Source organism: Electrona antarctica (genome assembly GCF_951216825.1).
Source record: "Electrona antarctica genome assembly, chromosome: 12".
Taxonomy (NCBI): Eukaryota; Metazoa; Chordata; class Actinopteri; order Myctophiformes; family Myctophidae; genus Electrona; species Electrona antarctica.
In genome coordinates this window covers 9,339,420-9,365,558 of record NC_136793.1, presented here as the reverse complement: position 1 = coordinate 9,365,558, position 26,139 = coordinate 9,339,420, and the positions used below count along the sequence as shown (strand labels likewise).

At 41.9% G+C, this 26,139-nt stretch overlaps 1 protein-coding gene and 1 long non-coding RNA gene across 3 annotated transcripts in view; one reads left to right on the top strand and one right to left on the bottom strand.

The window, feature by feature from the left end:
- dis3l (DIS3 like exosome 3'-5' exoribonuclease) overlaps positions 1-4,257 on the bottom strand; it is a 49,279-nt gene extending 45,022 nt beyond the window's left edge. For both annotated transcript variants that reach the window (XR_013791302.1, XM_079516776.1), the window contains exons 1-2: positions 3,986-4,257; positions 2,598-2,751 (exon numbers count right to left, since the gene is read on the bottom strand). Coding sequence is in view for 1 of the 2 variants with exons in the window: in XM_079516776.1 (XP_079372902.1) it covers positions 2,598-2,751; positions 3,986-4,118 (287 nt within the window). In the remaining variant the exon portion in view is untranslated. The remainder of the gene's footprint in view (positions 1-2,597; positions 2,752-3,985) is intronic.
- A 15,562-nt stretch (positions 4,258-19,819) lies between these two features.
- On the top strand, positions 19,820-21,042 carry LOC306934627. Its single transcript, XR_013791323.1, has 4 exons — positions 19,820-19,929; positions 20,020-20,106; positions 20,517-20,636; positions 20,831-21,042. It is a non-coding gene; the product is annotated as an uncharacterized lncRNA (long non-coding RNA).
- The last annotated feature ends 5,097 nt before the right edge of the window (positions 21,043-26,139 follow it).

The following is a 26,139-nucleotide window of genomic DNA, read 5'->3' as shown; positions in this document are numbered from 1 at the left end:
CCACTCCTACAACTGGCTTTGTTAGTCTGTCTGTCTGTGCTCAAAAAATTAGCATGGTTGATGCCGATTGGTTGATGCTGATTTCATTACGTCAGACATTACGTCAGACCACAGCTGATCAGGCTATATAATACCTTACACCACTCAGTTCACACAGGTGTGATTTTTTGACTACCAGGCAAACAGAAATGTACTCTTTATTCAGAGGTTCCAATGTTCAATGCCACATTATTTATCAATCGTCAACTTAAATGTGTAATCCTGACAGCCCTGGCTGTGTTTCCAGCCTGCTTCGCTGCGTTCCGTGATTTGTCTCGTCACTCGCCAGTGACAAAACAAATCCGCGGAACGCAGCTCAGCGGGCTGGAAACCAGGCCTAGCTGGGAGTGTACCAGTGTTGATTTTGACAGCAAAAATTTTGATTTTGTTTTTAGTCATAGTCTCTATGATACTCTATCATAGAGACGCGTCGCGTTGTGAGCTTGAAGATCTGCTATTTTCAGCATGCAACCAAGTGTAAAATGACTTATGCCGGCCGGGTCTCTTGTCCACTAGTCCCTTCCTAGTCTAGTATTCAAATTATATTTATATTGAATTTATTTATTTTAGTCATCATAGCTTAGTTTCCATTTAGTTTTCTGCAGTGAAAAGAAGGTAGTCGACAAACTTTTTTTGTCATAGTATTAGTCAACGAAATCCTCTGCTGTGCTGCACGGCCTGACAGTGTGTGTGTGTACCTGCGTTCTCTGCTATGCTGCACGGCCTGACAGTAGGGACTTTAAGCAACGACGGCTACGGCAGTCGGCTCCGGCAACCGGAAATGGATCAGTGCTCGATACATAAACCTGCTTGCCGTCGCAGCCCTTTCTACTACGGAAGAACCTACACCTACACGTAGTGTCTACAACGCCATGTCATAACCATGTTTATTGGAATTATAGCTGTCATACATTTACACCGATTGCTCCAGCACCTTCCTCTTTCCACTGCTGATCATGTCCAGTGTATGTAAGAATTACGCAATATCGGCAAGTTAGCTGACGCGCGATGGGGTGTTTAAAAAAAGTGTTCATGTTTGACACACGCTGCATAGACGCGTCACCATGGGAACCAATGTCGCCGTCGCCGAAAGCTGTTTGCTTAACGATTTTGACAGCTACGTCATAGCCGCCGTACTTCCGCCTAGCGGAGAGCCGCCCTGAAAACCGTCGCTCCTTAAGCCAAATTCCAATACCCAAAATCTCGGCCACTCGCTCACTCCCACTCGATCACTCGGGGTCATTCCAGCTTGACCCGGAAATGGTTAACGTTCCGATTGTTAAAGTGTTCCATCGAGGAGGAGAGTGGAGTCGAGTGGAGGAGCCGAGTGGGCTCTCCGAGACCGCATAGAGCGAGTGTACATCAGGTGCAGGCTCGGTGGGGTATGTTGTCTCCTCGCTGCGGATTTCCGCATCACGTGTACATGTTTTTTTCCTTCTCCAGTGACATAAGTCCGCCTCCTCCACATGTGGCACAGAAAACACTGCTTGAAACCCGAAACTATGCACCCCCACCCCCCATCCACTAGCTGCCGGCCGCTGCGGCTGATGAGACGCTGTCGCTGACCCAACACACACATTGCACACACACTCACACACATTAAACTAAAAAGCTTTGCTGTTTGTTGAAGAGACACATTTTCGCTGAATTAATAGAGCTTCAGAATGATACAGTAGCCTTAGCCTATAGCCTATGTGAAAGTGAAAGGACCACAACAAGCCACTGGCTTTATTGCGTTGTGTGATATAAGCATAATAAAAGTAGGCTATATTGTGCGCACCTCAAAAGCTATAGTTAATTTCTCTCTGTGCATGCCTGAATGCACAGACTGCTATGAATGACGGTGACAAAAATGTATTTATTTATATGTGGACTGAACTGAACTGAATATGTAAGTCAGAGAGACTACCTATAATTCCTGTTATAGTGTCCGTTATTTGCAAAGACCGTCGGAGGAAGGACTGTCCGAGGAGGGGGGTTATTTATACGAGCAAAAAGGAACGCGGGCTGCGGGCAGGTCAGGAATTAGCTTCACATTCACAATCATATAATATAAAAGTGTGTGCATCCTGGCGCTTATTCACTATTTCAGGAATAAATAGCCTTGTTGCACATGTTACCAATACATACACATTGGCCTCGGTTACATGCACAAAAATGAATTGTCTATTCTGTAGACTGTACGGCTCTGGGTTCAGAGTTCCAGTGATCCAGCTGTGTGACACTGTATTGTTCCACCACTTTTGCTTTGGCAATGTAAACGTATGTTTTCCCATGCCAATAAAGCCCTTTGAATTGAATTGAATTGAATTGATTCACGTCATAAGTGATCGCGGAATGTGCCGTCGCTTTGAAATGACAGCGGAGTACATTCCGATTCTAGAGGCAAATCCATTCCACCGTCTCCACCACTCTGTCCTCGCATCGAATCCTCTCCTCCTCCACTCCTCCTCACTGGGGGCGGAGCCGAGGAGCGAGTGGAGGACACGAGGGGAGTGAGCGAGTGTGAAAGTTGCGGTATTGGAATTTGGCTTTAAAGTCCCTAAATGTGTGTGTACCTGCGTCCTCTGCTGTGCTGCACGGCCTGACAGGCGGTCTGCGTGAACACGATGCCCTGCAGCTCCGTGAAGTCCAGGACCTCCAGGTAGTCCCCCGCCACGCTGACATCGGGCACCACGTAGTGGGTCACCTCCGCTGACAGCACCTTCCCGTCTGATTGAGAGGAGTGCATGCGGTGAACAGCGGCATGACCATTGTATTCAGTTAGGTAGATTTCAACACGAAACCACAAGTCAATACAAAAAACTGCTACGAAAATAATACAAAAAAACCCCAGAAAGAGCACAGTTTACATCAGGGTCCTCCATTTTCAATTCAGAAGAACATTTAAAGACATACAAATACACACTTCTATGAAAAAAACGGAGGGTCCCGAGAGGGGATAGGGGAAAAGTGTGTGTAGGGAGGGGGGGGGACCTGGCATCCCTATTTTGGGCATGTCATTGACAAACATTTTCCCCCACAAATAGGGGCCTATATATTTTGGAATTTCTCTGCACGTAGCATTACAAGATTGTGTAAGACTTGTCTAGCCTGAGACTACACACACACACACACACACACACATACCTATGTGGAAACTCTCCATACGTTTTGTATGGATTTTTATAACGATTGATTGATTGATTGAAGAATTGATTAACAGTTTGCAGAATTACAGTACATTTCAAGCACAAACTCAATACAAAGGCTGTTAACTGTGAGTGGACGACCCAATTAAGCATTACACTTGTTTCCAATAGGGTCCACCATGTTCAAATCATCAAAACATTTAGAGACGTACAAATAGACAAATAGACACTTCTATAGAGAGAACAGGAATTCATCATAAATGAATTCCTGTTCGACGTGCACCTATATACTAGGTTCCTTGACTGATTAAAAATATGAGTGACTGAAAAGTCACTGTTCTGCTGGTTTGTATTGTTACAAGAGCCTTAAACTCATCAAACTCATCAATTAACCCAACACTGTTAAATCATGAGTTATACATCTGTAACTCGAGGGAGTTACAACTTGACTAGCTCGTTTGCATTAAGGCTACAGGCTGGACCAGAGCTACAACTTGACATGTGTACACTGTGGCTAGTACACTGTCAGAGTTAGATATTATAAGATTACCCTTTTTTAAGCTACTTCTGTCCAAACTGTAGTTGTGTAGTCTAGTGTAGCCTATTAGCTAACATTAGCTTCGATTTGGTTTTAAAATCTTTTCTGCTATTCGGGAGGGAAAATAAATCTGTCAGACATTGGTCCAAGGCTAAACGACAATGAATGCATCTTTTATTATATGAATGAAATTGAACAATGGTTCTGCCTAGCCGTTTTTTACAATCTCATTATTACTATTATTATTATTATTATTATTATTATTATTATTATGTACCGTTAGCACAGCCCGCCTGACACAGAGCACTGTAGCAGGGAACATGCTCTCTCAGGTAGTGTTCTCGGACCACGCGCCGCAGCTTGCGACCTCCGGAACATTTCAAGTGGACAATCTTCTCCGTCTTGATCATTGTTGTGGATCCTACAGAGCCTTCATCACGCGGTTACATTGCTGTTGTTGTTGTTGTTGTTTTGTTGTCAAAAGCTGCTGGAAGTTTCAGGATAGTTTGCTGTGACGCGTTGCATTCTGGGTAATGGTTTCTCAAGGTGGGGTCCGGGGACCCCGATGGGGACCGCCCCCCACCACCCACACGGGTCCGTGAGACCATGCTACAGTTAACCTGACGGACTCTGCCAGATCCAGCAGGGGGAGTGGTTTTACCAGGCTAGGCCACAGCAGAGCCTATGGCTCTGGGCCACAGTAGCCTGGCTAATAAGCCAGACTCAAATCACACTGTCGTCAACGGCTGATTCGGTCTGGCTTATTAGCCAGGCTAAGGCCACAGTGCCACACCAAATAGACCAACTTGTCTAAAGGCAAAAATGCATTTGTGTAATTCTGAATTTTGTTTTATTTCATATTTCAAAAGACAACAGTACAGTAGCCTATAGGCCAGTGGTTCCCAAACTTTTTCATGTGAAGGACCCTCAAGTTGACACTAATTAGCCCGCGGACCCCCATTTGAAAAGTTATGCCAGGGACCCCCACAAGAGAAGATTTGTACGGCTCTAGCAGAGATTCTCAACCCGTTTAATTTCAAGGACTCCCGGTTTGACCTGCATTAGTCTATGGACCCCCATTTAATGGCATTTCTATCTCTGGGACCCCAATTTATATTGTAAAATCAAAGTTAATTTAACTCTGAGAGTGTACAAATGTACAAGTGTACTCTCAGAGTTACTCTCAGAGTTACAGACCCATAAGGGTCCATTTGGTTCCTCATTATCAATTAGCTGGGGACCCCCTGGAACTCTCTCAAGGACCCCTAGGGGTCCCCGGACCCAACTTTGGGAACCACTGGTGTAGGCTATATAACAGCCTTTGTTTCGGTGAGTGAGTATCAGTGAAGTAAATGAACTATGAAGAGATTCTCTCTCCTCTATAGCACACAAACCAACACTTTTGCTCAAGATTGTAACCGCTTTCTTTATGTTTTTGTTTTATCTGTTTTAGTTCTTTGAGTATTTTAGTTTTTTGAGTATTTTCTGTCTTCTGATTCATGTATTATAATATACAGTATGAATGTCCTGTTGATTATCGTGTTCTGTATCTCGGCTATATTGAAAATGAGGGCCTGCACCTCAACTGTACTAGTTGAAATAAAAGGTCACAGTCACATTTCTTTAGATTTTTACAAATCCGTCATTATGTAACAAATAACATGCAAGCCCCTAGGACATCCTTCCTAGAAAATATTCTTACACAACCTGTGCCAGAAAGATGTATTTCCTATCTGTATGAATGTTTTGATATAAGTTCAAACCACTCCACTGATCATATTCGAAGGCAGTGGCAGATTGACTTGGAATGTCAGAAGACAATACTTGGACAACAATTATAGGAAATACACTTACTATTTTGAGTTGCAATAATGATAGAGAAAGACAATTCAAAATACACAGACTCCATTATACATCTCTACTGAGAAGCAAGCTTGGTCTCAGCTCTCCTAACTGTAATAAATGTGACACAGAAGTTGGTACATATGCACAAAAAAAGAAAAACAAATCTATGTGTGTTGTAATCACTGTAATACAGCGTTAGGTTATTTACAGAGGGAAGGAAACAGTCCCTGGTTGACGGTAAACCATCATCTTAAACAGAAGTACATCCTGTGAAATGCTATATGTACTGGCAGTGACAACATAGTGACCATATACATTACACAAGATGTACTTCTGTTTTTTCAAAAGTTTTCTTTGCAGTTGAGCTACATATGTATGGCCAACGTAGCTCAACTGCAATTGATTGGCTTGGATTTATATTTATTTGCATTTATGTTGGATTCTTTCTTTCTTTCTTAGGTAAAATGCCACAGGTGCAAAAAGCCAACCCCTGTCTGAAAAAGTTATTTTATGTCCTCAATAGTCTACTTTTGGTACGTATGTATAAATAATACTATCAGTAGTATACACAGGTATTATGTAAGGTTCAGTGGGCAAGAGACAAGACATGAGCCGAAACTGTGACATTAGTAACTCCACCAAGTTTTTATCAGCAATTGGGTATAGCGTTTGGAGGACTATGAGACAATACAGTCTGCAGGATCGAATCTGACCGAAAAAACGCTACTTTTAGCCTACTGATGTTTAAGTTAGAAATAGGTTTTAGGCATCATTTTACTGAGTTATATGTCATGTTAGGCCGGGGAGGGTGCTTCATTTTTTGTTTAATCACTTGGAGGGGGGGACTGGATTTTAATTTTCATTCAGAGGGAGGGTGATGGTATTTTAGATCAGGGCACATACATTTCCTCCAGGTATCCCTACTTAAATTTCGAATAACTTTCTCGAGCAAGATCTCGTCAACGTACAGGGAAGCAAACCACTCGCCCGCAATACAAATCTGAAATGAAACAAACATAAATGTTAATTAGATATGCCTACGTCACTGCATCGCAGAAATCAAACATGTGTAAAAATGTAACCAGTGGCGGCAATTATTTCTTTTCACCCAGAAATGTGGAAACACACATAAATAGCTACAGAAACAGTAGAAAGCTTTTAAACCAGTTCTGGTTTAGGGTTAGGCTTATAAGAATTGTTCTATATCATTGCTCCCTATCACAAGTGACACATTTATATTTCTTAAAATGTAAGAAAAGGTGATTTTGGGTGTCCTGTCCCTTTTTAGGCCCTATACACATTTCGGCTGTTTGAAAGTAGCTTAGTAGCCGATCTACAAGCTCACAATGCGTCGCAATGCGCGCATTGTGAGCTTGTAGATGTGATACTTTTACTCAAGTACATTTTGAATTCCGGACTTAAACTGAGTATTTCTACAGCAGTATTGATACTTTTACTTAAGTGAGTACTTTTTTCCACCACTGAAAATTGTTATCCTGACCTAAAATATAGTTGTCTGTTTACTAAATTGCTGTTCAGACTTACTTGTTCATGCCATTTAGACTGTATAGGCCTATCTGAATTGTAAAATCAGTCTGAGTTGTAGATCTTTTGTTCAGATTGCAGGATGCTTGTTGCTTTTACTTGCACTCACAGTGCTTTTACTTCTCACTCTCAACAACAATCAGGTAATGATTACTGTCTGTCTGTCTGTCTGTCTGTCTGTCTGTCTGTCTGTCTGTCTGTCTGTCTGTCTGTCTGTCTGTCTGTCCGTCCTATACTGTACTTTTCCCCCCTTTTTTTTTTTACATATTTTATTTCGATTTTTCGAACAGTAGACTATAAGACATCAAATGACAGAAAAATAATCTTAACAACAATAGATAGCATTTTATAACACTTTTCTATGCACTACGACGTGCTTACTCAAAGTGCTTTACAATGGTCCATTCACTCATGCATTGGGAGGTGAAGCTATAGCCTGGCAGCCAGACTCATAGCGAGGATTCACTGACATGGGGAGGAAGCATCAGGGGCCATGCAGACTCATAGTGAGGATTCACTGACATGGGGAGGAAGCATCAGGGGCCATGCAGACTCATAGTGAGGATTCACTGACGTGGGGGAGGAAGCATCAGGGGCCATGCAGACTCATAGTGAGGATTCACTGACTGGGGAGGAAGCATCAGGGGCCATGCAGACTCATAGTGAGGATTCACTGACATGGGGGAGGAAGCATCAGGGGCCATGCAGACTCATAGTGAGGATTCACTGACGTGGGGGAGGAAGCATCAGGGGCCATGCAGACTCATAGTGAGGATTCACTGACATGGGGAGGAAGCATCAGGGGCCATGCAGACTCATAGTGAGGATTCACTGACGTGGGGAGGAAGCATCAGGGGCCATGCAGACTCATAGTGCGGATTCACTGACATGGGGAGGAAGCATCAGGGGCCATGCAGACTCATAGTGAGGATTCACTGACGTGGGGAGGAAGCATCAGTGAATCCTCTGGATGAGTCTGGCACCGCCATGGCTATAAGGTGAAGCAGGGAACAGTCAATGCCAGCATCCTCACCTCCCACATTCACACAATGGTGGCAACCACTGGAGGCAAGGTGGGGTTCAGTGTCTTGCCCAAGGACACTTCAACATGTGGACAGGAGAGCCATGCAGGATTCGAACCGCCGACCCACGGGTCATTGGACAACCTGCTCTACCTCCTGAGCCACAGCCGCCCCTATAACAATATACAAAAGACACAAAAAAGGACACATGGGTTGGATCGATGATATAGTTGGGATTTCTTTGATTTTTTTTCCCTTGTGGAATTACTGGGAAAAAATAGCAATTTGTTTTTAATTAATTCAAATTTTAATTAATGTTTTTTCATGTTTTTTATGTATTTCTTTTAATGTTGTTTGAAACAGTGTGTTAGATCCAGCTGACTCTCTCTCTGTTGTTGACTCTATCAGTCTGGCGGTATCGAGTGGCTCTATGTAACCGCTGTGGGCTTAATCATCGTCCCCATTTTGGGGATATTTGGAGCTCGCCGTGAGAACGCTGTTGCCCTGGTTATAGTACGTTATTCTATTCTATTGTCAACTCTATTCTATTGTACTATATCACATAATCAACACCGTTGTAACACCATTGTCTATCCTGTGTAGTTTACGGTAGTGATGATGGTTGGAGCGATCTTTCTGTTCATCACAGGCATCCAAGTCTATCAGTTTGTACCTCAGGTAAGCCCTTTTGAGGTTTATTAACATTGGTAATTGAACAGTCAAGTTCTTATAAGTTAAGAAAATGTTTTTGACTAAGAAATCTCAATTTGAGGCTCATCATACAATTAATCTTCTCTGAGATTCCAACTGTTAAAGTTTTTTGTAAAAACACTTTACTGACTTCTGGAAGACAAAACAACATAAACAGCAAATGTGTAATATACATATGTGCTGCCTGTGCGAATGCATGCATGTGTGTGAGTGTGTGTGTGTGTGTGTGTGTGTGTGTGTGAGTGTTGTGTGTATGCGTATATGAAGAATTGAGACTTTTTTTTATTTTTAGGCGCGGCAGGAGATATCATTATCACAATATCAAGATGACCATGTAGTCCTGGGAATAACCTTTGGCTTTTCAGCAGCAGCGGTATGTGTTACAGTATTTCTCAAAGCTATAAAACCTTGTCTCATCATTAACACATACAGTAATAAGCCATCTCTGTGACCTCAAAGACCTTTTCTTAACACCCACATAATAACAGACAGCTGATGTGCATTAAAAATGCAAACATCACTCATTTATATGATTGCCTAAATATGATATATATTGTCTTGGTACAGATCTTAGGTGTGATACTCTCCATGTGCCTACTCCGCCAGATTGGTCCCTGCAGGAAACCTGCACCATCCCTGTCTGACCGGGTAACGGTGCCGAACAATGCTGTTCCGACGACACATGACCCCATGATCAATGCTGTCCCCATGCCATGCTATCCTAGCCTCGCGTAGCGATACTAATATCACTGCGTAATCTGCCTGAGGAAATATGCATTGCGAACGCAGATGAAGGCTGGCAACGTGAGGCTAATGCTATCCAATCAGCGCCTAGCAGTTAACCCCAAACTACTGGGTCTAACCTTGAAGCCTAAATGTGAACACTCTATAATCTCCTAGATCTTTAATCCTTATTTTCGTGCTATATTTGCTATATGATTACATCAGACCTCATTTGTCAAATGGCATATATATAATTATATTACAAGTAGGCCTACCTGATATATTTATAATATGTATTAGTCTTGGGATACTGTAAATGCAAATGTATTGCTTTTTTGATTCTGGGATGGTACACACTGTTTGTTCTTTATTATATATATATTTTTTGCAATACCAGCCATCGATGAGTGGAGCTGACTAGCTGATATGACCTCACTTTCCCTTAAGCCCAAACCACACCAAAGGGTCGAGACAGGACGAGACGGTTTCGGGTTTATCCCTCAAACCGATTCTTCTCAATAAAAGCCACAGGCTACGAAAGCTTTTATTGTAATTCTTCCGGTTTGAGGGAAAGGAAGTTCCAGATGATGGTGAATTCCTGCCTGATGACTACAAAACAATGACTACAACATGACGTAACGATATCATCCGCTCCAAACCGGTTCACACAGCAATTTAGTAACACAACAGACCAGGCTTTTTTCCTCCGAGGTGGAAAGCCTGGTGACGCGAGGTTAGGATGCAAGGAGTTGCATGGCGAACCTTTGGTGTGGTTTCTGCTTTAGTGTGCATTTGGTGTACTAGTTAAACATAATGTGTTTATGTCCATTCACATGTATACAGTTACAGTATGTCCTGATGAAGATCTATTAAGATCTAAACGTTGATTGCACGAGCAGCAATAAACTTTAGAGGAGCTTTTTCTGCATCACCAGTGTGAGACTCATTCTTCTTTTTTCTACTTAAATGCTTATCACACGATTTTTGTAACACATTTTTTTTCACCCAGTGTCAATTGTTTAATGTAATCCTGGGAGCTACACTCCCTCTGCCAACCTGGGGAGAGCAACGGACTGACCTCATGCTTCCTTCATTGAGGAGTCCATGCCAAGCCGCTTCTTTTCACCTGGCAAGGGGGAGTTTTCACGGTTGGGCGTGGAAGGAACACGTTATTCCAACCAGTTCCTTTCTCCTCCATCAGGCGCAAAACATTAAACAAACCAGCAAATCATACATTTTACTGTTGGAATGTTGTGTTATGTAGGCCTATATGTTTTCTTGAATACATTTTGAATTATTTTATATGTTTAATGTTGTATCAGTACTGAATAGTCTGTTCATTCACATTTTAAAACACAAACAAAGAAAAACATAATACATAAATATACAAATAATAACCTTCAAATACTACAGTAGGTTACTAGCCTGGTTGTCAGACTCTGAGAACCAGTGCGCTCAGTCGAGTGGGCGGGGTCTATGGGCTGGAAACCAGGCTAGTAGATTACACTAGCTGTGAAAGTGGGCAGTGGCCCTGGATAGTTTTCTTTGTGTGATATGCAGTATGCTATTTTCTTTTTGTTTCACATTTATTTCACAATAATAATATTCAGACAACTAACAATAAGTTAATATGGACTGGAGAAAAAAAGAAAAGAATGATGACACCTGTGACTCTTCCATGCAGGGCCCTCACAAGTATATCTAAATATGCAGTCATTGTCCCAGAGCCATAGAGTAAGACAGAGTTACGAAAACTCTGTTCACTTCATGGGGCCAGTCCAATGGCAGCTCTTCTACATAGTAGACAAGTCCTGGACCGGAAGTAGAAAGAAATGTATTGGACCCAGTCAACAGCCCAGCTGTAATGATCTTAAATCCCTTTATTTTAGATTGTTTGTAGTAATCGTACAACATAAACATTACAGAGGCTTTAGTTGTTACTGTACAATACTTTAAAACAGTTGGCATGTTGCACATATGCCTAAAATTGCTCTTATTTGCGCCGCCCTTGTTGAAAACAATGTATTTCCAACTCCAGCTTGTCCCTCTCCAGGCTGCATGAACAGCGCTTGAGCGCTCGGTTTCTGCCCCCTTAATATCGTAACTCTTCTTTTAGATGGCTCTGGGGTGGCCCTCCCCAGAGGGGACGGCGGTGGTTCAGGGGTAGAGTGGCTGGAAGGTAACAGCAAGGTTGCCAGTTCGAACCCGGGCTCCCCCAGAGTTAGTGTCGAAGTGTCCTTGAGCAAGACTCTGAACCCCTAATTGCTCCTGATGTGCTGGTTGGTTCCTTGCATGGTTTCCGCCGAAAAGGCCTCGTTGTCCTGAACCCTTATCTATAATTTATATATTATGGGTCAATAGTGTGGACTTAGACTGTTATTCGTCTGTGGTTTGGCCCCTCTTATTGCTGCTTGGAGCTATATCTAAAACCTTCTCAAGAATGCTCCCCTCTTATATTTGTTCTATGCTGAATCAGAACCCTAGTCCCTAATCAGACCAGTGACTTCATGACGCTCGCAATTTTGCTCAGACAGAGCTATAGGCAAGGCAGCATTCTCTGACAGTGCTCCATCTGCTTGGAATGGTCCTAAGCTTGGGTCAATGAACGGCTTAACACTTTTGTTCAAGATTGTAACCGCTTTCTTTATGTTTTTGTTTTGTCTGTTTTAGTTCTTTGAGTATTTTAGTTTTTTGAGTATTTTCTGTCTTCTGATTCATGTATTATCCTATATTACAATTGAAAACATGTGCCCAAAAGCACGCACAGGAACAAAAGGCACCAGCTACTACGTCACTGACACGCTGCAACACGCTGCAACACACACTGCAACAACACACTAACACGACACAGCCTTACCCTCCGCGTCGATCCACGGCTATCTCCTCATGTCGCGCCGCACGGCCACACTCGACACCAGCCGCGTAACAATTGTCATCGCACTGCCACTAAAGCCGGCTCCCGTCCACACTCGCAAACAATATCAATATCAATAATAAACACAAACACGCCACAAGCACCGACACCCCCGCCTAATTTGTTGCCACGTCTATGAAAACAAGCACCGAAAAAATGCCATTCAACACGCTACTTACACACACTACCACTCGCTTACAATACGCGGACCTGGCAACACTACATTCTCTCTCCCATTTGCTCAGAGCCCACCACGTGACCCACACAGGGAGGGAGACGATTGCGTGATGCTTCTATGTACAGGATTCTATAGGTCACCACTTTTGGTGTGACACACATACGGCTTCTGTTTACTAATATGCGTTGTCAACACGTGCTGAGTTGACAAACATTGACCGATTTCGGAGAAGACTGATAGTTTCTCCTTTACTACTTAGGCTGTGGAAGTATTCACACTAGGCAACTTTTGCATTTATTGGCATTGCCAATTTGGGGAGAAAAGGAGGACGAGGAGGTGATCAAGCTCCACAACACCACATTGGTAGGTAGCCTCAAGGCTGCATTTATTTGCCTTCTTTTTCCTCTCGAGGCTGCATGGGATGATGTGAACCCCTCCAGCAGGCTAGGGAGCACCGCTCCGGTTAGCGGAAAATGACCGCGGGGTGCGGGTTGCCAGGTTTTTTTATAAGTAAAGTATTTACATTCAATTAACAAAACATATATATATAATACATTTTAATTTACGTCATATTTAGCGGCATTTCGACCAAATTCCTCTGTTCTTTGTCAATGGCAAATATTGAGACGTGTGGGGACTAAAGCTGTATATAGGAGGGCCCTCAAACACATTATTTCATAACTTTTCATCGTGCTCCTAAAAAAAAATGTGGCATTGCCAATTTGGGGAGAAAAGGAGGACGAGGAGGTGATCAAGCTCCACAACACCACATTGGGAGGTAGCCTCAAGGCTGCATTTATTTGCCTTCTTTTTCCTCTCGAGGCTGCATGGGATGATGTGAACCCCTCCAGCAGGCTAGGGAGCACCGCTCCGGTTAGCGGAAAATGACCGCGGGGTGCGGGTTGCCAGGTTTTTTTATAAGTAAAGTATTTACATTCAATTAAAAAAACATATATATATAATACATTTTAATTTACGTCATATTTAGCGGCATTTCGACCTAATTTCTCTGTTCTTTGTCAATGGCAAATATTGAGACGTGTGGGGACGAAAGCTGTATATAGGAGGGCCCTCAAACACATTATTTCATAACTTTTCATCGTGCTCCTAAAAAAAAATGTGTGCTACTAGCCGCAATTAAATACACAGTTAAAATAATAAGAAATTTGCGCCAACGACTGCGTCGACACCTGGCGTGGAACAAACGGGACGAACCGAGGCGCATATATGGATAACAACACTACACGCGCGCTGCAACACAAAACAGCTGCATACAACGCGTGTCACTGTGCACTTCTGTATCTGTGGACTTCTGTATCGCAACGCGGGCCAACGCAACTCTGGGATGAGCGGGCCGAAGGCCCGCGAAATTCTAGTAATATACAGTATGAATGTCCTGTTGATTATCGTGTTCTGTATCTCGGCTATATTGAAAATGAGGGCCTGCACCTCAACTGTACTAGTTGAAATAAAAGGTTATGACATTATGAATTCACAAAATGTGAAAAGTATTCACACAAAAAAAATCACTACACACTTAAGGTGGTTGCACACTGGACACAGAGCTGAAAATCTGAAAACTGTACATTAAGCTATATTTAATTTATTGAATTTCATAATGCCTAATAATTCCTTAAAATCTATGTGTGTAATCACTGTAATACAGCTTTAGGTTATTTACAGAGGGAAGGAAACCTGGTTGACGGTAAACCATCATCTTGAAAACAGAAGTACATCCTGTGAAATGCTATATGTACTGGCAGTGACAACATAGTGACCATATACATTACACAAGATGTTTTTTCAAAAGTTTTCTTTGCAGTTGAGCTATGGCCACCGTATACTATTATTATTAATTTTTTTCTCCAAAAAGACAATCGTCAGTTTCAAGTAGAATGCTTCGGTTCTATGTCGCAGGTATCAGTATATATTACAACCAAGACATGGTGTTAATGGTGTTACGGAAGTGACATCCAAGTGTTACGCAGATTTTCCGTCGACTACCTTTTTTCACTGACGAAGGGGCTCGGGGCTTGCCACCCTGGTGTCGGTCAAATACTACATGGATCTCACTATGTTCTTTGGTCTCCCTGTCCAGTGTGGCTATGAAGTGGTCTGGCAGGGGACAACTGTCAAAAAAGATTGAAGCATTTGTTTGCCAGCTGTACGAGCCCGGTACAAATCCTGTGGATGTTGGTGAGCTCAAACAATTAGAAGCAGAGAAGCTGCCACCTACACAAGCAGCATTAAATCAAGCCATTGCCCTCTCACATCATCAGGCAATGGTATGGGATCAGGACCATGTACCTAACCCACAGATGCCACCAGCAACTGAATATGGATGAGACGCATCGCTGAGGGAGCTCAACTGCTGCCAGTCACAACACAGGATACCCACGCCCCAGCCACCATTACCCAACTGATCAAATGTGTCTGCAAGAAATCCCAGTGCATATCACACGACATTATTCTTGTCGATCTCAATTTTTTAACTGCTCTGAGATGTGCATGTGTAGGGCAGATGATTAGAGGTGTGTGGTAATGTAAACAACAAAGGTAATAGTCTAATAGAGCATGCACCTCGTCCTCCACTCTAGCCCAGGTGCTGGACAAATGGCAGTACAAGAGGAAGAAATAGAGTCCGCAACACTGGTATGAAAAACTCGGCTCCACTGGTTTATTGATTCAACATTTCTGTAAATATTAGAATAAACAACGTGATAATTCTGTGACCATTTCTCATATTGTTCGTTATTTCATATGACTGATTTCCTTTATTAGCTTAATTTGCATATATATATATATATATATGCAAATTAAGCTAATAAAGGAAATAAGGAAAGGTTGCATATCCTAGTTATGGAAAGAGAATATTTTCTAGACATGCAAACAGACTTACACTATCCGTAAGATGACATTTATTAATTAACTTAAAGCAAAGAAATATAGCTATTTCTGGTTTTGGTGTGATTGTTACATAATTATTACATAGACAAAGGGTTGCATGATTTATTCATAGGATGATAATTATTCCTGAAGTTGTAAACATACACTTAGAGTCTGTGAGAAGCTTTCAAAGTTCACTAAAAGTAACAAAAATGCCGCAATTTGCTGATTTTCACCTTGTTTTTGCATAGTTTATGCTAATTGGGAAAGGTTGTATGACTTCAAGATGGTAACAGATGAATTTCTGGACATCACAAACATGGACTTAGACTCTTAGATCACCTTTATAAGTTATCTAGAAGCAAAGTTATTGCCATTTCCTGTTTTTGGCAATTAATTAGCTAATTATGCTAATTAAACATGCTAAACCTGACATAAAAAATTGGAGACATGTGTTTTTGGCATTCTGGTAACTCCAAGAATCAAGATATGCATGTCTCCAAAAATTAACATTCCAAAATCACGGAAATTGAAAATTGATAGGCTCCCCTACTAAATATTGTCCTTTTGTTTTATTAGGAGGAGCTCTTTGCCTTTGTTTTGTTTATTGTTTGTGCAAACCGGCTGTTTTAATGATTTAACTTAATCGTAGTTCCTCATAATGGTGTAGCCTACATTTGGCCCAGCTGTGCCAGTATAGCAGGTATCAGATAGTAGTCCGACAGGTGGGACGGTCACGGGTGGTAGGCTGTGTTTGGGATTTAGTATAGTCTGCATGCTTCTTCCCAGTTTTATTGCGAGTGTTTAACAGTATCTCTTGTCTTGCAGTGATTGAAGAGTGACGTGTCTTGCCGTGTGTGGGCTCTTTGGTGGCGGTTAGACATTTCCCTTCTCTCCCCTCACTCCCTGCCTCTCTCCTGTGTCAGGACGTTTAAAACCCCTGCTACCTGGTATAGTATAGCATATAGGCCCCTAACTGTCATATTCATAATCCCTTTTCATATTTGACTTTGATATTGATTTTAGTAATGAAGTCACTTTTAACTAAATGGCATTTTGCAACTGATAAATACTTCTAACCTGATATTTATGCTGCCTTGAGTTATAAATAAAACGAAACGATATATTTTGTATAACTGGAAATGCACGTCTCTGCTCCCCTTTATTTCAACCCTGTGGGTATTCATTATGTATCATATATTCTCTGGGTGAAACTCCCAGAGTGGCGTAGTCTGGTGTTCTGTGTCCGGGCCTTAGTGCTCTGGTCACACTGGATGGACATTTTTTTGGCTTGTGAAAATGAAAGGTTTCTTTCCTTTCTCATATAAAGCCCAAAACACACCAGTTGCAACTCCTTTTATGGTCAACCGGTTGCAACTGCCATAGGGTTGCAACTTGCAAGTAGAACATTTTGCAAGACTAGCCTGGTTAAGCACTTCCCCCTTGAATACATGTGTGTGCTTGCAGGCTACCCCAGATACAGCGCAGGCACACGTGAGTTTCCATGCGCGGACAAAAGCCACTCGTGGCCTTCGTCTCTTCCTGGTTTTTAGACAGCTGGTGGATGGAAATGAAGCTCCACCCATGCGGCAGAATGCCGCGGGGGCAAGCTTTTGTCTGCGCATGGAATCCTAGGTGTGCTTACACCCATAGCCCACCGGTAGGCTATATAAACTCATAAGGAATCTCAATATCTGGACTTTGTTAATACCTTTTTGAAGATTCTTTCAGTCTTAGCTTATGCACACATTTGTGTTTTTGTTTTGTAAGAAACATTTCTGTTTTTAGCAGGTAAATATTTTGTAATTATCACTTGGCTGCAGTTAGTGTGAAATCTAATTGATGTTTTCAGCTGTCTAGACGAAACATACTGGTCTGCCTGCTGCATTTTTTTCTTATTTTGCACACAGGCAACTCAACAAGTCTATTAACAATTAATTGATCAGTTCTTCAGAATAATCTTGGAGGCCCAGGTAAGATTTTCCCGCACGGATAACTTATTTTATTCAAGTACAACATGCAGACTACAGTATACAGGGGCCCACTTTGTTTTACTCGTGAAAAGTAAACTTAAAAGTAAAATAGACTGTTGTGATCATATATTATTTAACATCATATTGTGCATTACTTACCAATTACATTTATATGGATTGGATTGATATTTATTTGGATTTATGTTGGATTCTTTCTTTCTTTCTTAGGTAAAATGCCACAGGTGCAAAAAGCCAACCCCTGTCTGAAAAAGTTATTTTATGTCCTCAATAGTCTACTTTTGGTACGTATGTATAAATAATACTATCAGTAGTATACACAGGTATTATGTAAGGTTCAGTGGGCAAGAGACAAGACATGAGCCGAAACTGTGACATTAGTAACTCCACCAAGTTTTTATCAGCAATTGGGTATAGCGTTTGGAGGACTATGAGACAAGACAGTCTGCAGGATCGAATCTGACCGAAAAAACGCTACTTTTAGCCTACTGATGTTTAAGTTAGAAATAGGTTTTAGGCATAATTTTACTGAGTTATATGTCATGTTAGGCCGGGGAGGGTGCTTCATTTTTTGTTTAATCACTTGGAGGGGGGGACTGGATTTTAATTTTCATTCAGAGGGAGGGTGATGGTATTTTAGATCAGGGCACATACATTTCCTCCAGGTATCCCTACTTAAATTTCGAATAACCTTCTTGAGCAAGATCCCGTCAACGTACAGGGAAGTGTAAAAATGTAACCAGTGGCGGCAATTATTTCTTTTCACCCAGAAATGTGGAAACACACATAAATAGCTACAGAAACAGTAGAAAGCTTTTAAACCAGTTCTGGTTTAGGGTTAGGCTTATAAGAATTGTTCTATATCATTGCTCCCTATCACAAGTGACACATTTATATTTCTTAAAATGTAAGAAAAGGTGATTTTGGGTGTCCTGTCCCTTTTTAGGCCCTACACATTTCGGCTGTTTGAAAGTAGCTTAGTAGCCGATCTACAAGCTCACAATGCGTCGCAATGCGCGCATTGTGAGCTTGTAGATGTGATACTTTTACTCAAGTACATTTTGAATTCCGGACTTAAACTGAGTATTTCTACAGCAGTATTGATACTTTTACTTAAGTGAGTACTTTTTTCCACCACTGACAATTGTTATCCTGACCTAAAATATAAATTGTCTGTTTACTAAATTGCTGTTCAGACTGTTACTTGTTCATGCCATTTAGACTGTATAGGCCTATCAGAATTGTAAAATCAGTCTGAGTTGTAGATCTTTTGTTCAGATTGCAGGATGCTTGTTGTTTATACTTGCACTCTGGGGCAACAACAATCAGGTAATGATTACTGTCTGTCTGTCTGTCTGTCTGTCTGTCTGTCTGTCTGTCTGTCTGTCCGTCCGTCCGTCCGTCCGTCCGTCCGTCCGTCCGTCCGTCCGTCCCCCCTTCTTTTTTACATATTTTATTTCGATTCTTCGAACAGTACAAGACATCAAATGACAGAAAAATAATCTTAACAACAATAGATTGCATTTTATAACACTTTTCTATGCACTACGACGTGCTTACTCAAAGTGCTTTACAATGGTCCATTCACTCATGCATTGGGAGGTGAAGCTATAGCCTGGCAGCCAGACTCATAGCGAGGATTCACTGACATGGGGGAGGAAGCATCAGGGGCCATGCAGACTCATGGGGAGGATTCACTGACATGGGGAGGAAGCATCAGGGGCCATGCAGACTCATAGCGAGGATTCACTGACATGGGGAGGAAGCATCAGGGGCCATGCAGACTCATAGCGAGGATTCACTGACATGGGGGAGGAAGCATCAGTGAATCCTCTGGATGAGTCTGGCACCGCCATGGCTATAAGGTGAAGCAGGGAACAGTCAATGCCAGCATCCTCACCTCCCACATTCACACACCAATGGTGGCAACCACTGGAGGCAAGGTGGGGTTCAGTGTCTTGCCCAAGGACACTTCAACATGTGGACAGGAGAGCCATGCAGGATTCGAACCGCCGACCCACGGGTCATTGGACAACCTGCTCTACCTCCTGAGCCACAGCCGCCCCTATAACAATACATACAAAAGACACAAAAAAGGACACATGGGTTGGATCGATGATATAGTTGGGATTTCTTTGATTTTTTTCCCTCGTGGAATTACTGGGAAAAAATAGCAATTTGTTTTTAATTAATTCAAATTTTAATTAATGTTTTTTCATGTTTTTTATGTATTTCTTTTAATGTTGTTTGAAACAGTGTGTTAGATCCAGCTGACTCTCTCTCTGTTGTTGACTCTATCAGTCTGGCGGTATCCAGTGGATCTATGTAACCGCTGTGGGCTTAATCATCGTCCCCATTTTGGGGATATTTGGAGCTCGCCGTGAGAACGCTGTTGCCCTGGTTATAGTACGTTATTCTATTCTATTGTCAACTCTATTCTATTGTACTATATCACATAATCAACACCGTTGTAACACCATTGTCTATCCTGTGTAGTTTACGGTAATGATGATGGTTGGAGCTATCTTTCTGTTCATCAAAGGCATCCAAGTCTCTTTTGTGTATCTTTTGTTTGTATCTCAGGTAAGCCCTTTTGAGGTTTATTAACATTGGTAATTGAACAGTCAAGTTCTTATAAGTTAAGAAAATGTTTTTGACTAAGAAATCTCAATTTGAGGCTCATCATACAATTAATCTTCTCTGAGATTCCAACTGTTAAAGTTTTTTGTAAAAAGGGAGAGCAATATTATTGTTTGACATTGGTGGATATGTCACAATGGTCAGCCCATGTGTGTCTGTTGTGACATATCCGTGTGTGTGTGTGTGTGTGTGTGTGTGTGTGTGTGTGTGTGTGTGTGTGTGTGTGTGTGTGTGTGTGTGTGTGTGTGTGTGTGTGTGTGTGTGTGTGTGTGTTAATGTGTTAAGTGTGGTCCTGTATAGCGCTTTGAGGGCCATGCAAATACATTTGAGTTGAGACTTTTTTTCATTTTTAGGCGCGGCAGGAGATAGAGTCACAATATCAAGATCACCCTGATATAGACCTACTGATGAAAGGCGTGGATCATGCATTGCGTTCAGTCCTGGGAATATCCTTTGGCTTTTCAGCAGCAGCGGTATGTGTTACAGTATTTCTCAAAGCTATAAAACCTTGTCTCATCATTAACACATACAGTAATAAGCCATCTCTGTGACCTCAAAGACCCTTTCTTAACACCCACATAATAACAGACAGCTGATGTGCATTAAAACTGCAAACATCACTCATTTATATGATTGCCTAAATATGATATATATTGTCTTGGTACAGATCTTAGGTGTGATACTCTCCATGTGCCTACTCCGCCAGATTGGTCCCTGCACAGGAAACCTGCAGCCATCCCTGTCTGACAATGCTGTTCCCACGACACATGACCCCATGATCAATGCTGTCCCCATGCCATGCTATCCTAGCCTCGCGTAGCGATACTAATATCACTGCGTAATCTGCCTGAGGCAATATGCATTGCGAACGCAGATGAAGGCTGGCAACGTGAGGCTAATGCTATCCAATCAGCGCCTAGCAGTTAACCCCAAACTACTGGGTCTAACCTTGAAGCCTAAATGTGAACGCTCTATAATCTCCTAGATTTTTAATCCTTATTTTCGTGCTATATTTGCTATATGATTACATCAGACCTCATTTGTCAAATGGCATATATATAATTATATTACAAGTAGGCCTACCTGATATATTTATAATATGTATTAGTCTTGGGATACTGTAAATGCAAATGTATTGCTTTTTTAATTCTGGGATGGTACAAACTGTTTGTTCTTTATTATATATATATATTTTTTGCAATACCAGCCATCGATGAGTGGAGCTGACTAGCTGATATGACCTCACTTTCCCTTAAGCCCAAACCACACCAAAGGGTCGAGACAGGACTAGACGGTTTATCCCTCAAACCGATTCTTCTCAATAAAAGCCACAGGCTACGAAAGCTTTTATTGTAATTCTTCCGGTTTGAGGGAAAGGAAGTTCCAGATGATGGTGAATTCCTGCCTGATGACTACAAAACAATGACTACAACATGACGTAACGATATCATCCGCTCCAAACCGGTTCACACAGCAATTTAGTAACACAACAGACCAGGCTTTTTTCCTCCGAGGTGGAAAGCCTGGTGACGCGAGGTTAGGATGCAAGGAGTTGCATGGCGACCCTTTGGTGTGGTTTCTGCTTTAGTGTGCATTTGGTGTACTAGTTAAACATAATGTGTTTATGTCCATTCACATGTATACAGTTACAGTATGTCCTGATGAAGATCTATTAAGATCTAAACGTTGATTGCACGAGCAGCAATAAACTTTAGAGGAGCTTTTTCTGCATCACCAGTGTGCCGACTCATTCTTCTTTTTTCTACTTAAATGCTTATCACACGATTTTTGTAACACATTTTTTTTCACCCAGTGTCAATTGTTTAATGTAATCCTGGGAGCTACACTCCCTCTGCCAACCTGGGGAGAGCAACGGACTGACCTCATGCTTCCTTCAGTGAGGAGTCCATGCCAATTAAGCCGCTTCTTTTCACCTGGCAAGGGGGAGTTTTCACGGTTGGGCGTGGAAGGAACACGTTATTCCAACCAGTTCCTTTCTCCTCCATCAGGCGCAAAACATTAAACAAACCAGCAAATCATACATTTTACTGTTGGAATGTTGTGTTATGTAGGCCTATATGTTTTCTTGAATACATTTTGAATTATTTTATATGTTTAATGTTGTATCAGTACTGAATAGTCTGTTCATTCACATTTGAAAACACAAACAAAGAAAAACATAATACATAAATATACAAATAATAACCTTCAAATACTACAGTAGGTTACTAGCCTGGTTGTCAGACTCTGAGAACCAGTGCGCTCAGTCGAGTGGGCGGGGTCTATGGGCTGGAAACCAGGCTAGTAGGTTACACTAGCTGTGAAAGTGGGCAGTGGCCCTGGATAGTTTTCTTTGTGTGATATGCAGTATGCTATTTTCTTTTTGTTTCACATTTATTTCACAATAATAATATTCAGACAACTAACAATAAGTTAATATGGACTGGAAAAAAAAGAAAAGAATGATGACACCTGTGACTCTTCCATGCAGGGCCCTCACAAGTAGGCTATATCTAAATATGCAGTCATTGTCCCAGAGCCATAGAGTAAGACAGAGTTACGAAAACTCTGTTCACTTCATGGGGCCAGTCCAATGGTAGCTCTTCTACATAGTAGACAAGTCCTGGACCGGAAGTAGAAAGAAATGTATTGGACCCAGTCAACAGCCCAGCTGTAATGATCTTAAATCCCTTTATTTTAGATTGTTTGTAGTAATCGTACAACATAAACATTACAGAGGCTTTAGTTGTTACTGTACAATACTTTAAAACAGTTGGCATGTTGCACATATGCCTAAAATTGCTCTTATTTGCGCCGCCCTTGTTGAAAACAATGTATTACTCCAGCTTGTCCCTCTCCAGGCTGCATGAACAGCGCTTGAGCGCTCGGTTTCTGCCCCCTTAATATCGTAACTCTTCTTTTAGATGGCTCTGGGGTGGCCCTCCCCAGAGGGGACGGCGGTGGTTCAGGGGTAGAGTGGCTGGAAGGTAACAGCAAGGTTGCCAGTTCGAACCCGGGCTCCCCCAGAGTTAGTGTCGAAGTGTCCTTGAGCAAGACTCTGAAACCCTAATTGCTCCTGATGTGCTGGTTGGTTCCTTGCATGGTTTCCGCCGAAAAGGCCTCGTTGTCCTGAACCCTTATCTATCATTTATATATTATGGATCAATAGTGTGGACTTAGACTGTTATTCGTCTGTGGTTTGGCCCCTCTTATTGCTGCTTGGAGCTATATCTAAAACCTTCTCAAGAATGCTCCCCTCTTATATTTGTTCTATGCTGAATCAGAACCCTAGTCCCTAATCAGACCAGTGACTTCATGACGCTCGCAATTTTGCTCAGACAGAGCTATAGGCAAGGCAGCATTCTCTGACAGTGCTCCATCTGCTTGGAATGGTCCTAAGCTTGGGTCAATGAACGGCTTAACACTTTTGTTCAAGATTGTAACCGCTTTCTTTATGTTTTTGGTGTCTCCACCAGGCCGAAGGCATGGGGAGAGAGTATGTTTTGCACTCCGTCCGTGTGTGTGTCCGTCCGTCCGTGTGTCCGTCCTTCCTTCCGTCCGTCTGTGTACAGCTAATCTCCGGCACCGTTAACCCGGCCGATGCCAAACTTTGCACACACACTCCCTGGATGCCAACGATGAACCTCTGCCCCACATTTTCCAGAACGGCCTGTTATAGCGCCACCATGAGGCAGCTTTTCACATTTATTACCTAAAACTGCACCAATCTGCGTGAAACGTTGCATGCACACTCCCTAGAGGCCAAGGACAAACCTTTGACCTGCATTTTCCGCATCTGCCTTTTATAGCGCCACCAGGAGGCCGACTTTTGTAAAACACATTTTTTTATATTACTCCTCCAGATTCTGTCCAAAAATCTCACAAATCGTTACACAGTATCTCTATGGTCATGTGCTCAAGTCGGATCTGTCTGATATTTCATATTCCATCCTATTTGGCTATAATTGGCTTTCACAGTTTGCAAGATTGCCCCGTTTTGAACAATAGCCTCAAATCATGAACGCAGCATGCAATTTACGTGAAATCTTTCACACATTTTCTTACTAGGCTGAGGAATATATCCCACCCTTTTCACATTGGCCTGTTATAGCGCCACCAACAGGTAGATTTTTGCAAAACACATTTTTGGAACAAAATGCCTCAAATCATCCAATTGCCATCAAAGGCGTATGAAGAAATGGCTACAGAAATACATGATCTCTGTAGTCATGTGATCAAGACGAGTCTGTTGGATTTCTCAGATTGTACACTGATTGGCTAACATTGCCTTCCAAAGTTTTCAGGAGTGGCCCGTTTTGTACAAAATGCTGCACATGTCCTGCTCATCCAGAATTCTATCCTCAGAGATGCTATGAGTGATCTGGCTCTCCTCAACAAAATGACGAAATTGTTGCAAAAACAAATAACAAAAAACATCCTCCTAAACATTTTGCCAAACATCACACACACTCCTATCCTCCTGGTGGAGACCTGTGCCCGGAAGGGCACTTTTTCTAGTTTTATCTGTTTTAGTTCTTTGAGTATTTTAGTTTTTTGAGTATTTTCTGTCTTCTGATTCATGTATTATAATTTACAGTATGAATGTCCTGTTGATTATCGTGTTCTGTATCTCGGCTATATTGAAAATGAGGGCCTGCACCTCAACTGTACTAGTTGAAATAAAAGGTTATGACATTATGAATTCACAAAATGTGAAAAGTATTCACACAAAAAAAATCACTACACACTTAAGGTGGTTGCACACTGGACACAGAGCTGAAAATCCGAAAACTGTACATTAAGCTATATTTAATTTATTGAATTTCATAATGCCTAATAATTCCTTAAAATCTATGTGTGTAATCACTGTAATACAGCTTTAGGTTATTTACAGAGGGAAGGAAACCTGGTTGACGGTAAACCATCATCTTGAAAACAGAAGTACATCCTGTGAAATGCTATATGTACTGGCAGTGACAACATAGTGACCATATACATTACACAAGATGTTTTTTCAAAAGTTTTCTTTGCAGTTGAGCTATGGCCACCGTATACTATTATTATTAATTTTTTTCTCCAAAAAGAGAATCGTCAGTTTCAAGTAGAATGCTTCGGTTCTATGTCGCAGGTATCAGTATATATTACAACCAAGACATGGTGTTAATGGTGTTACGGAAGTGACATCCAAGTGTTACGCAGATTTTCCGTCGACTACCTTTTTTCACTGACGAAGGGGCTCGGGGCTTGCCACCCTGGTGTCGGTCAAATACTACATGGATCTCACTATGTTCTTTGGTCTCCCTGTCCAGTGTGGCTATGAAGTGGTCAGGCAGGGGACAACTGTCAAAAAAGATTGAAGCATTTGTTTGCCAGCTGTACGAGCCCGGTACAAATCCTGTGGATGTTGGTGAGCTCAAACAATTAGAAGCAGAGAAGCTGCCACCTACACAAGCAGCATTAAATCAAGCCATTTCCCTCTCACATCATCAGGCAATGGTATGGGATCAGGACCATGTACCTAACCCACAGATGCCACCAGCAACTGAATATAGATGGGACGCATCGCTGAGGGAGCTCAACTGCTGCCAGTCACAACACAGGATACCCACGCCCCAGCCACCATTACCCAACTGATCAAATGTGTCTGCAAGAAATCCCAGTGCATATCACATGACATTATTCTTGTCGATCTCAATTTTTTAACTGCTCTGAGATGTGCATGTGTAGGGCAGATGATTAGAGGCTACTATAGCCTACCTATAGCCTTATACCTACACTATCACACTCACACATTGGCCGCCCGCCCGCATGCACACTCTCTCTCTCTCTCTCTCTCTCTCTCTCTATATATATATATATATATATATATATATATATATATATATATATATATATTTATATATAAATTATCATTTCACATATAATTATATTAACATAGCCACTGACATGTAACCATGGCCACGTTGTGATATTTAA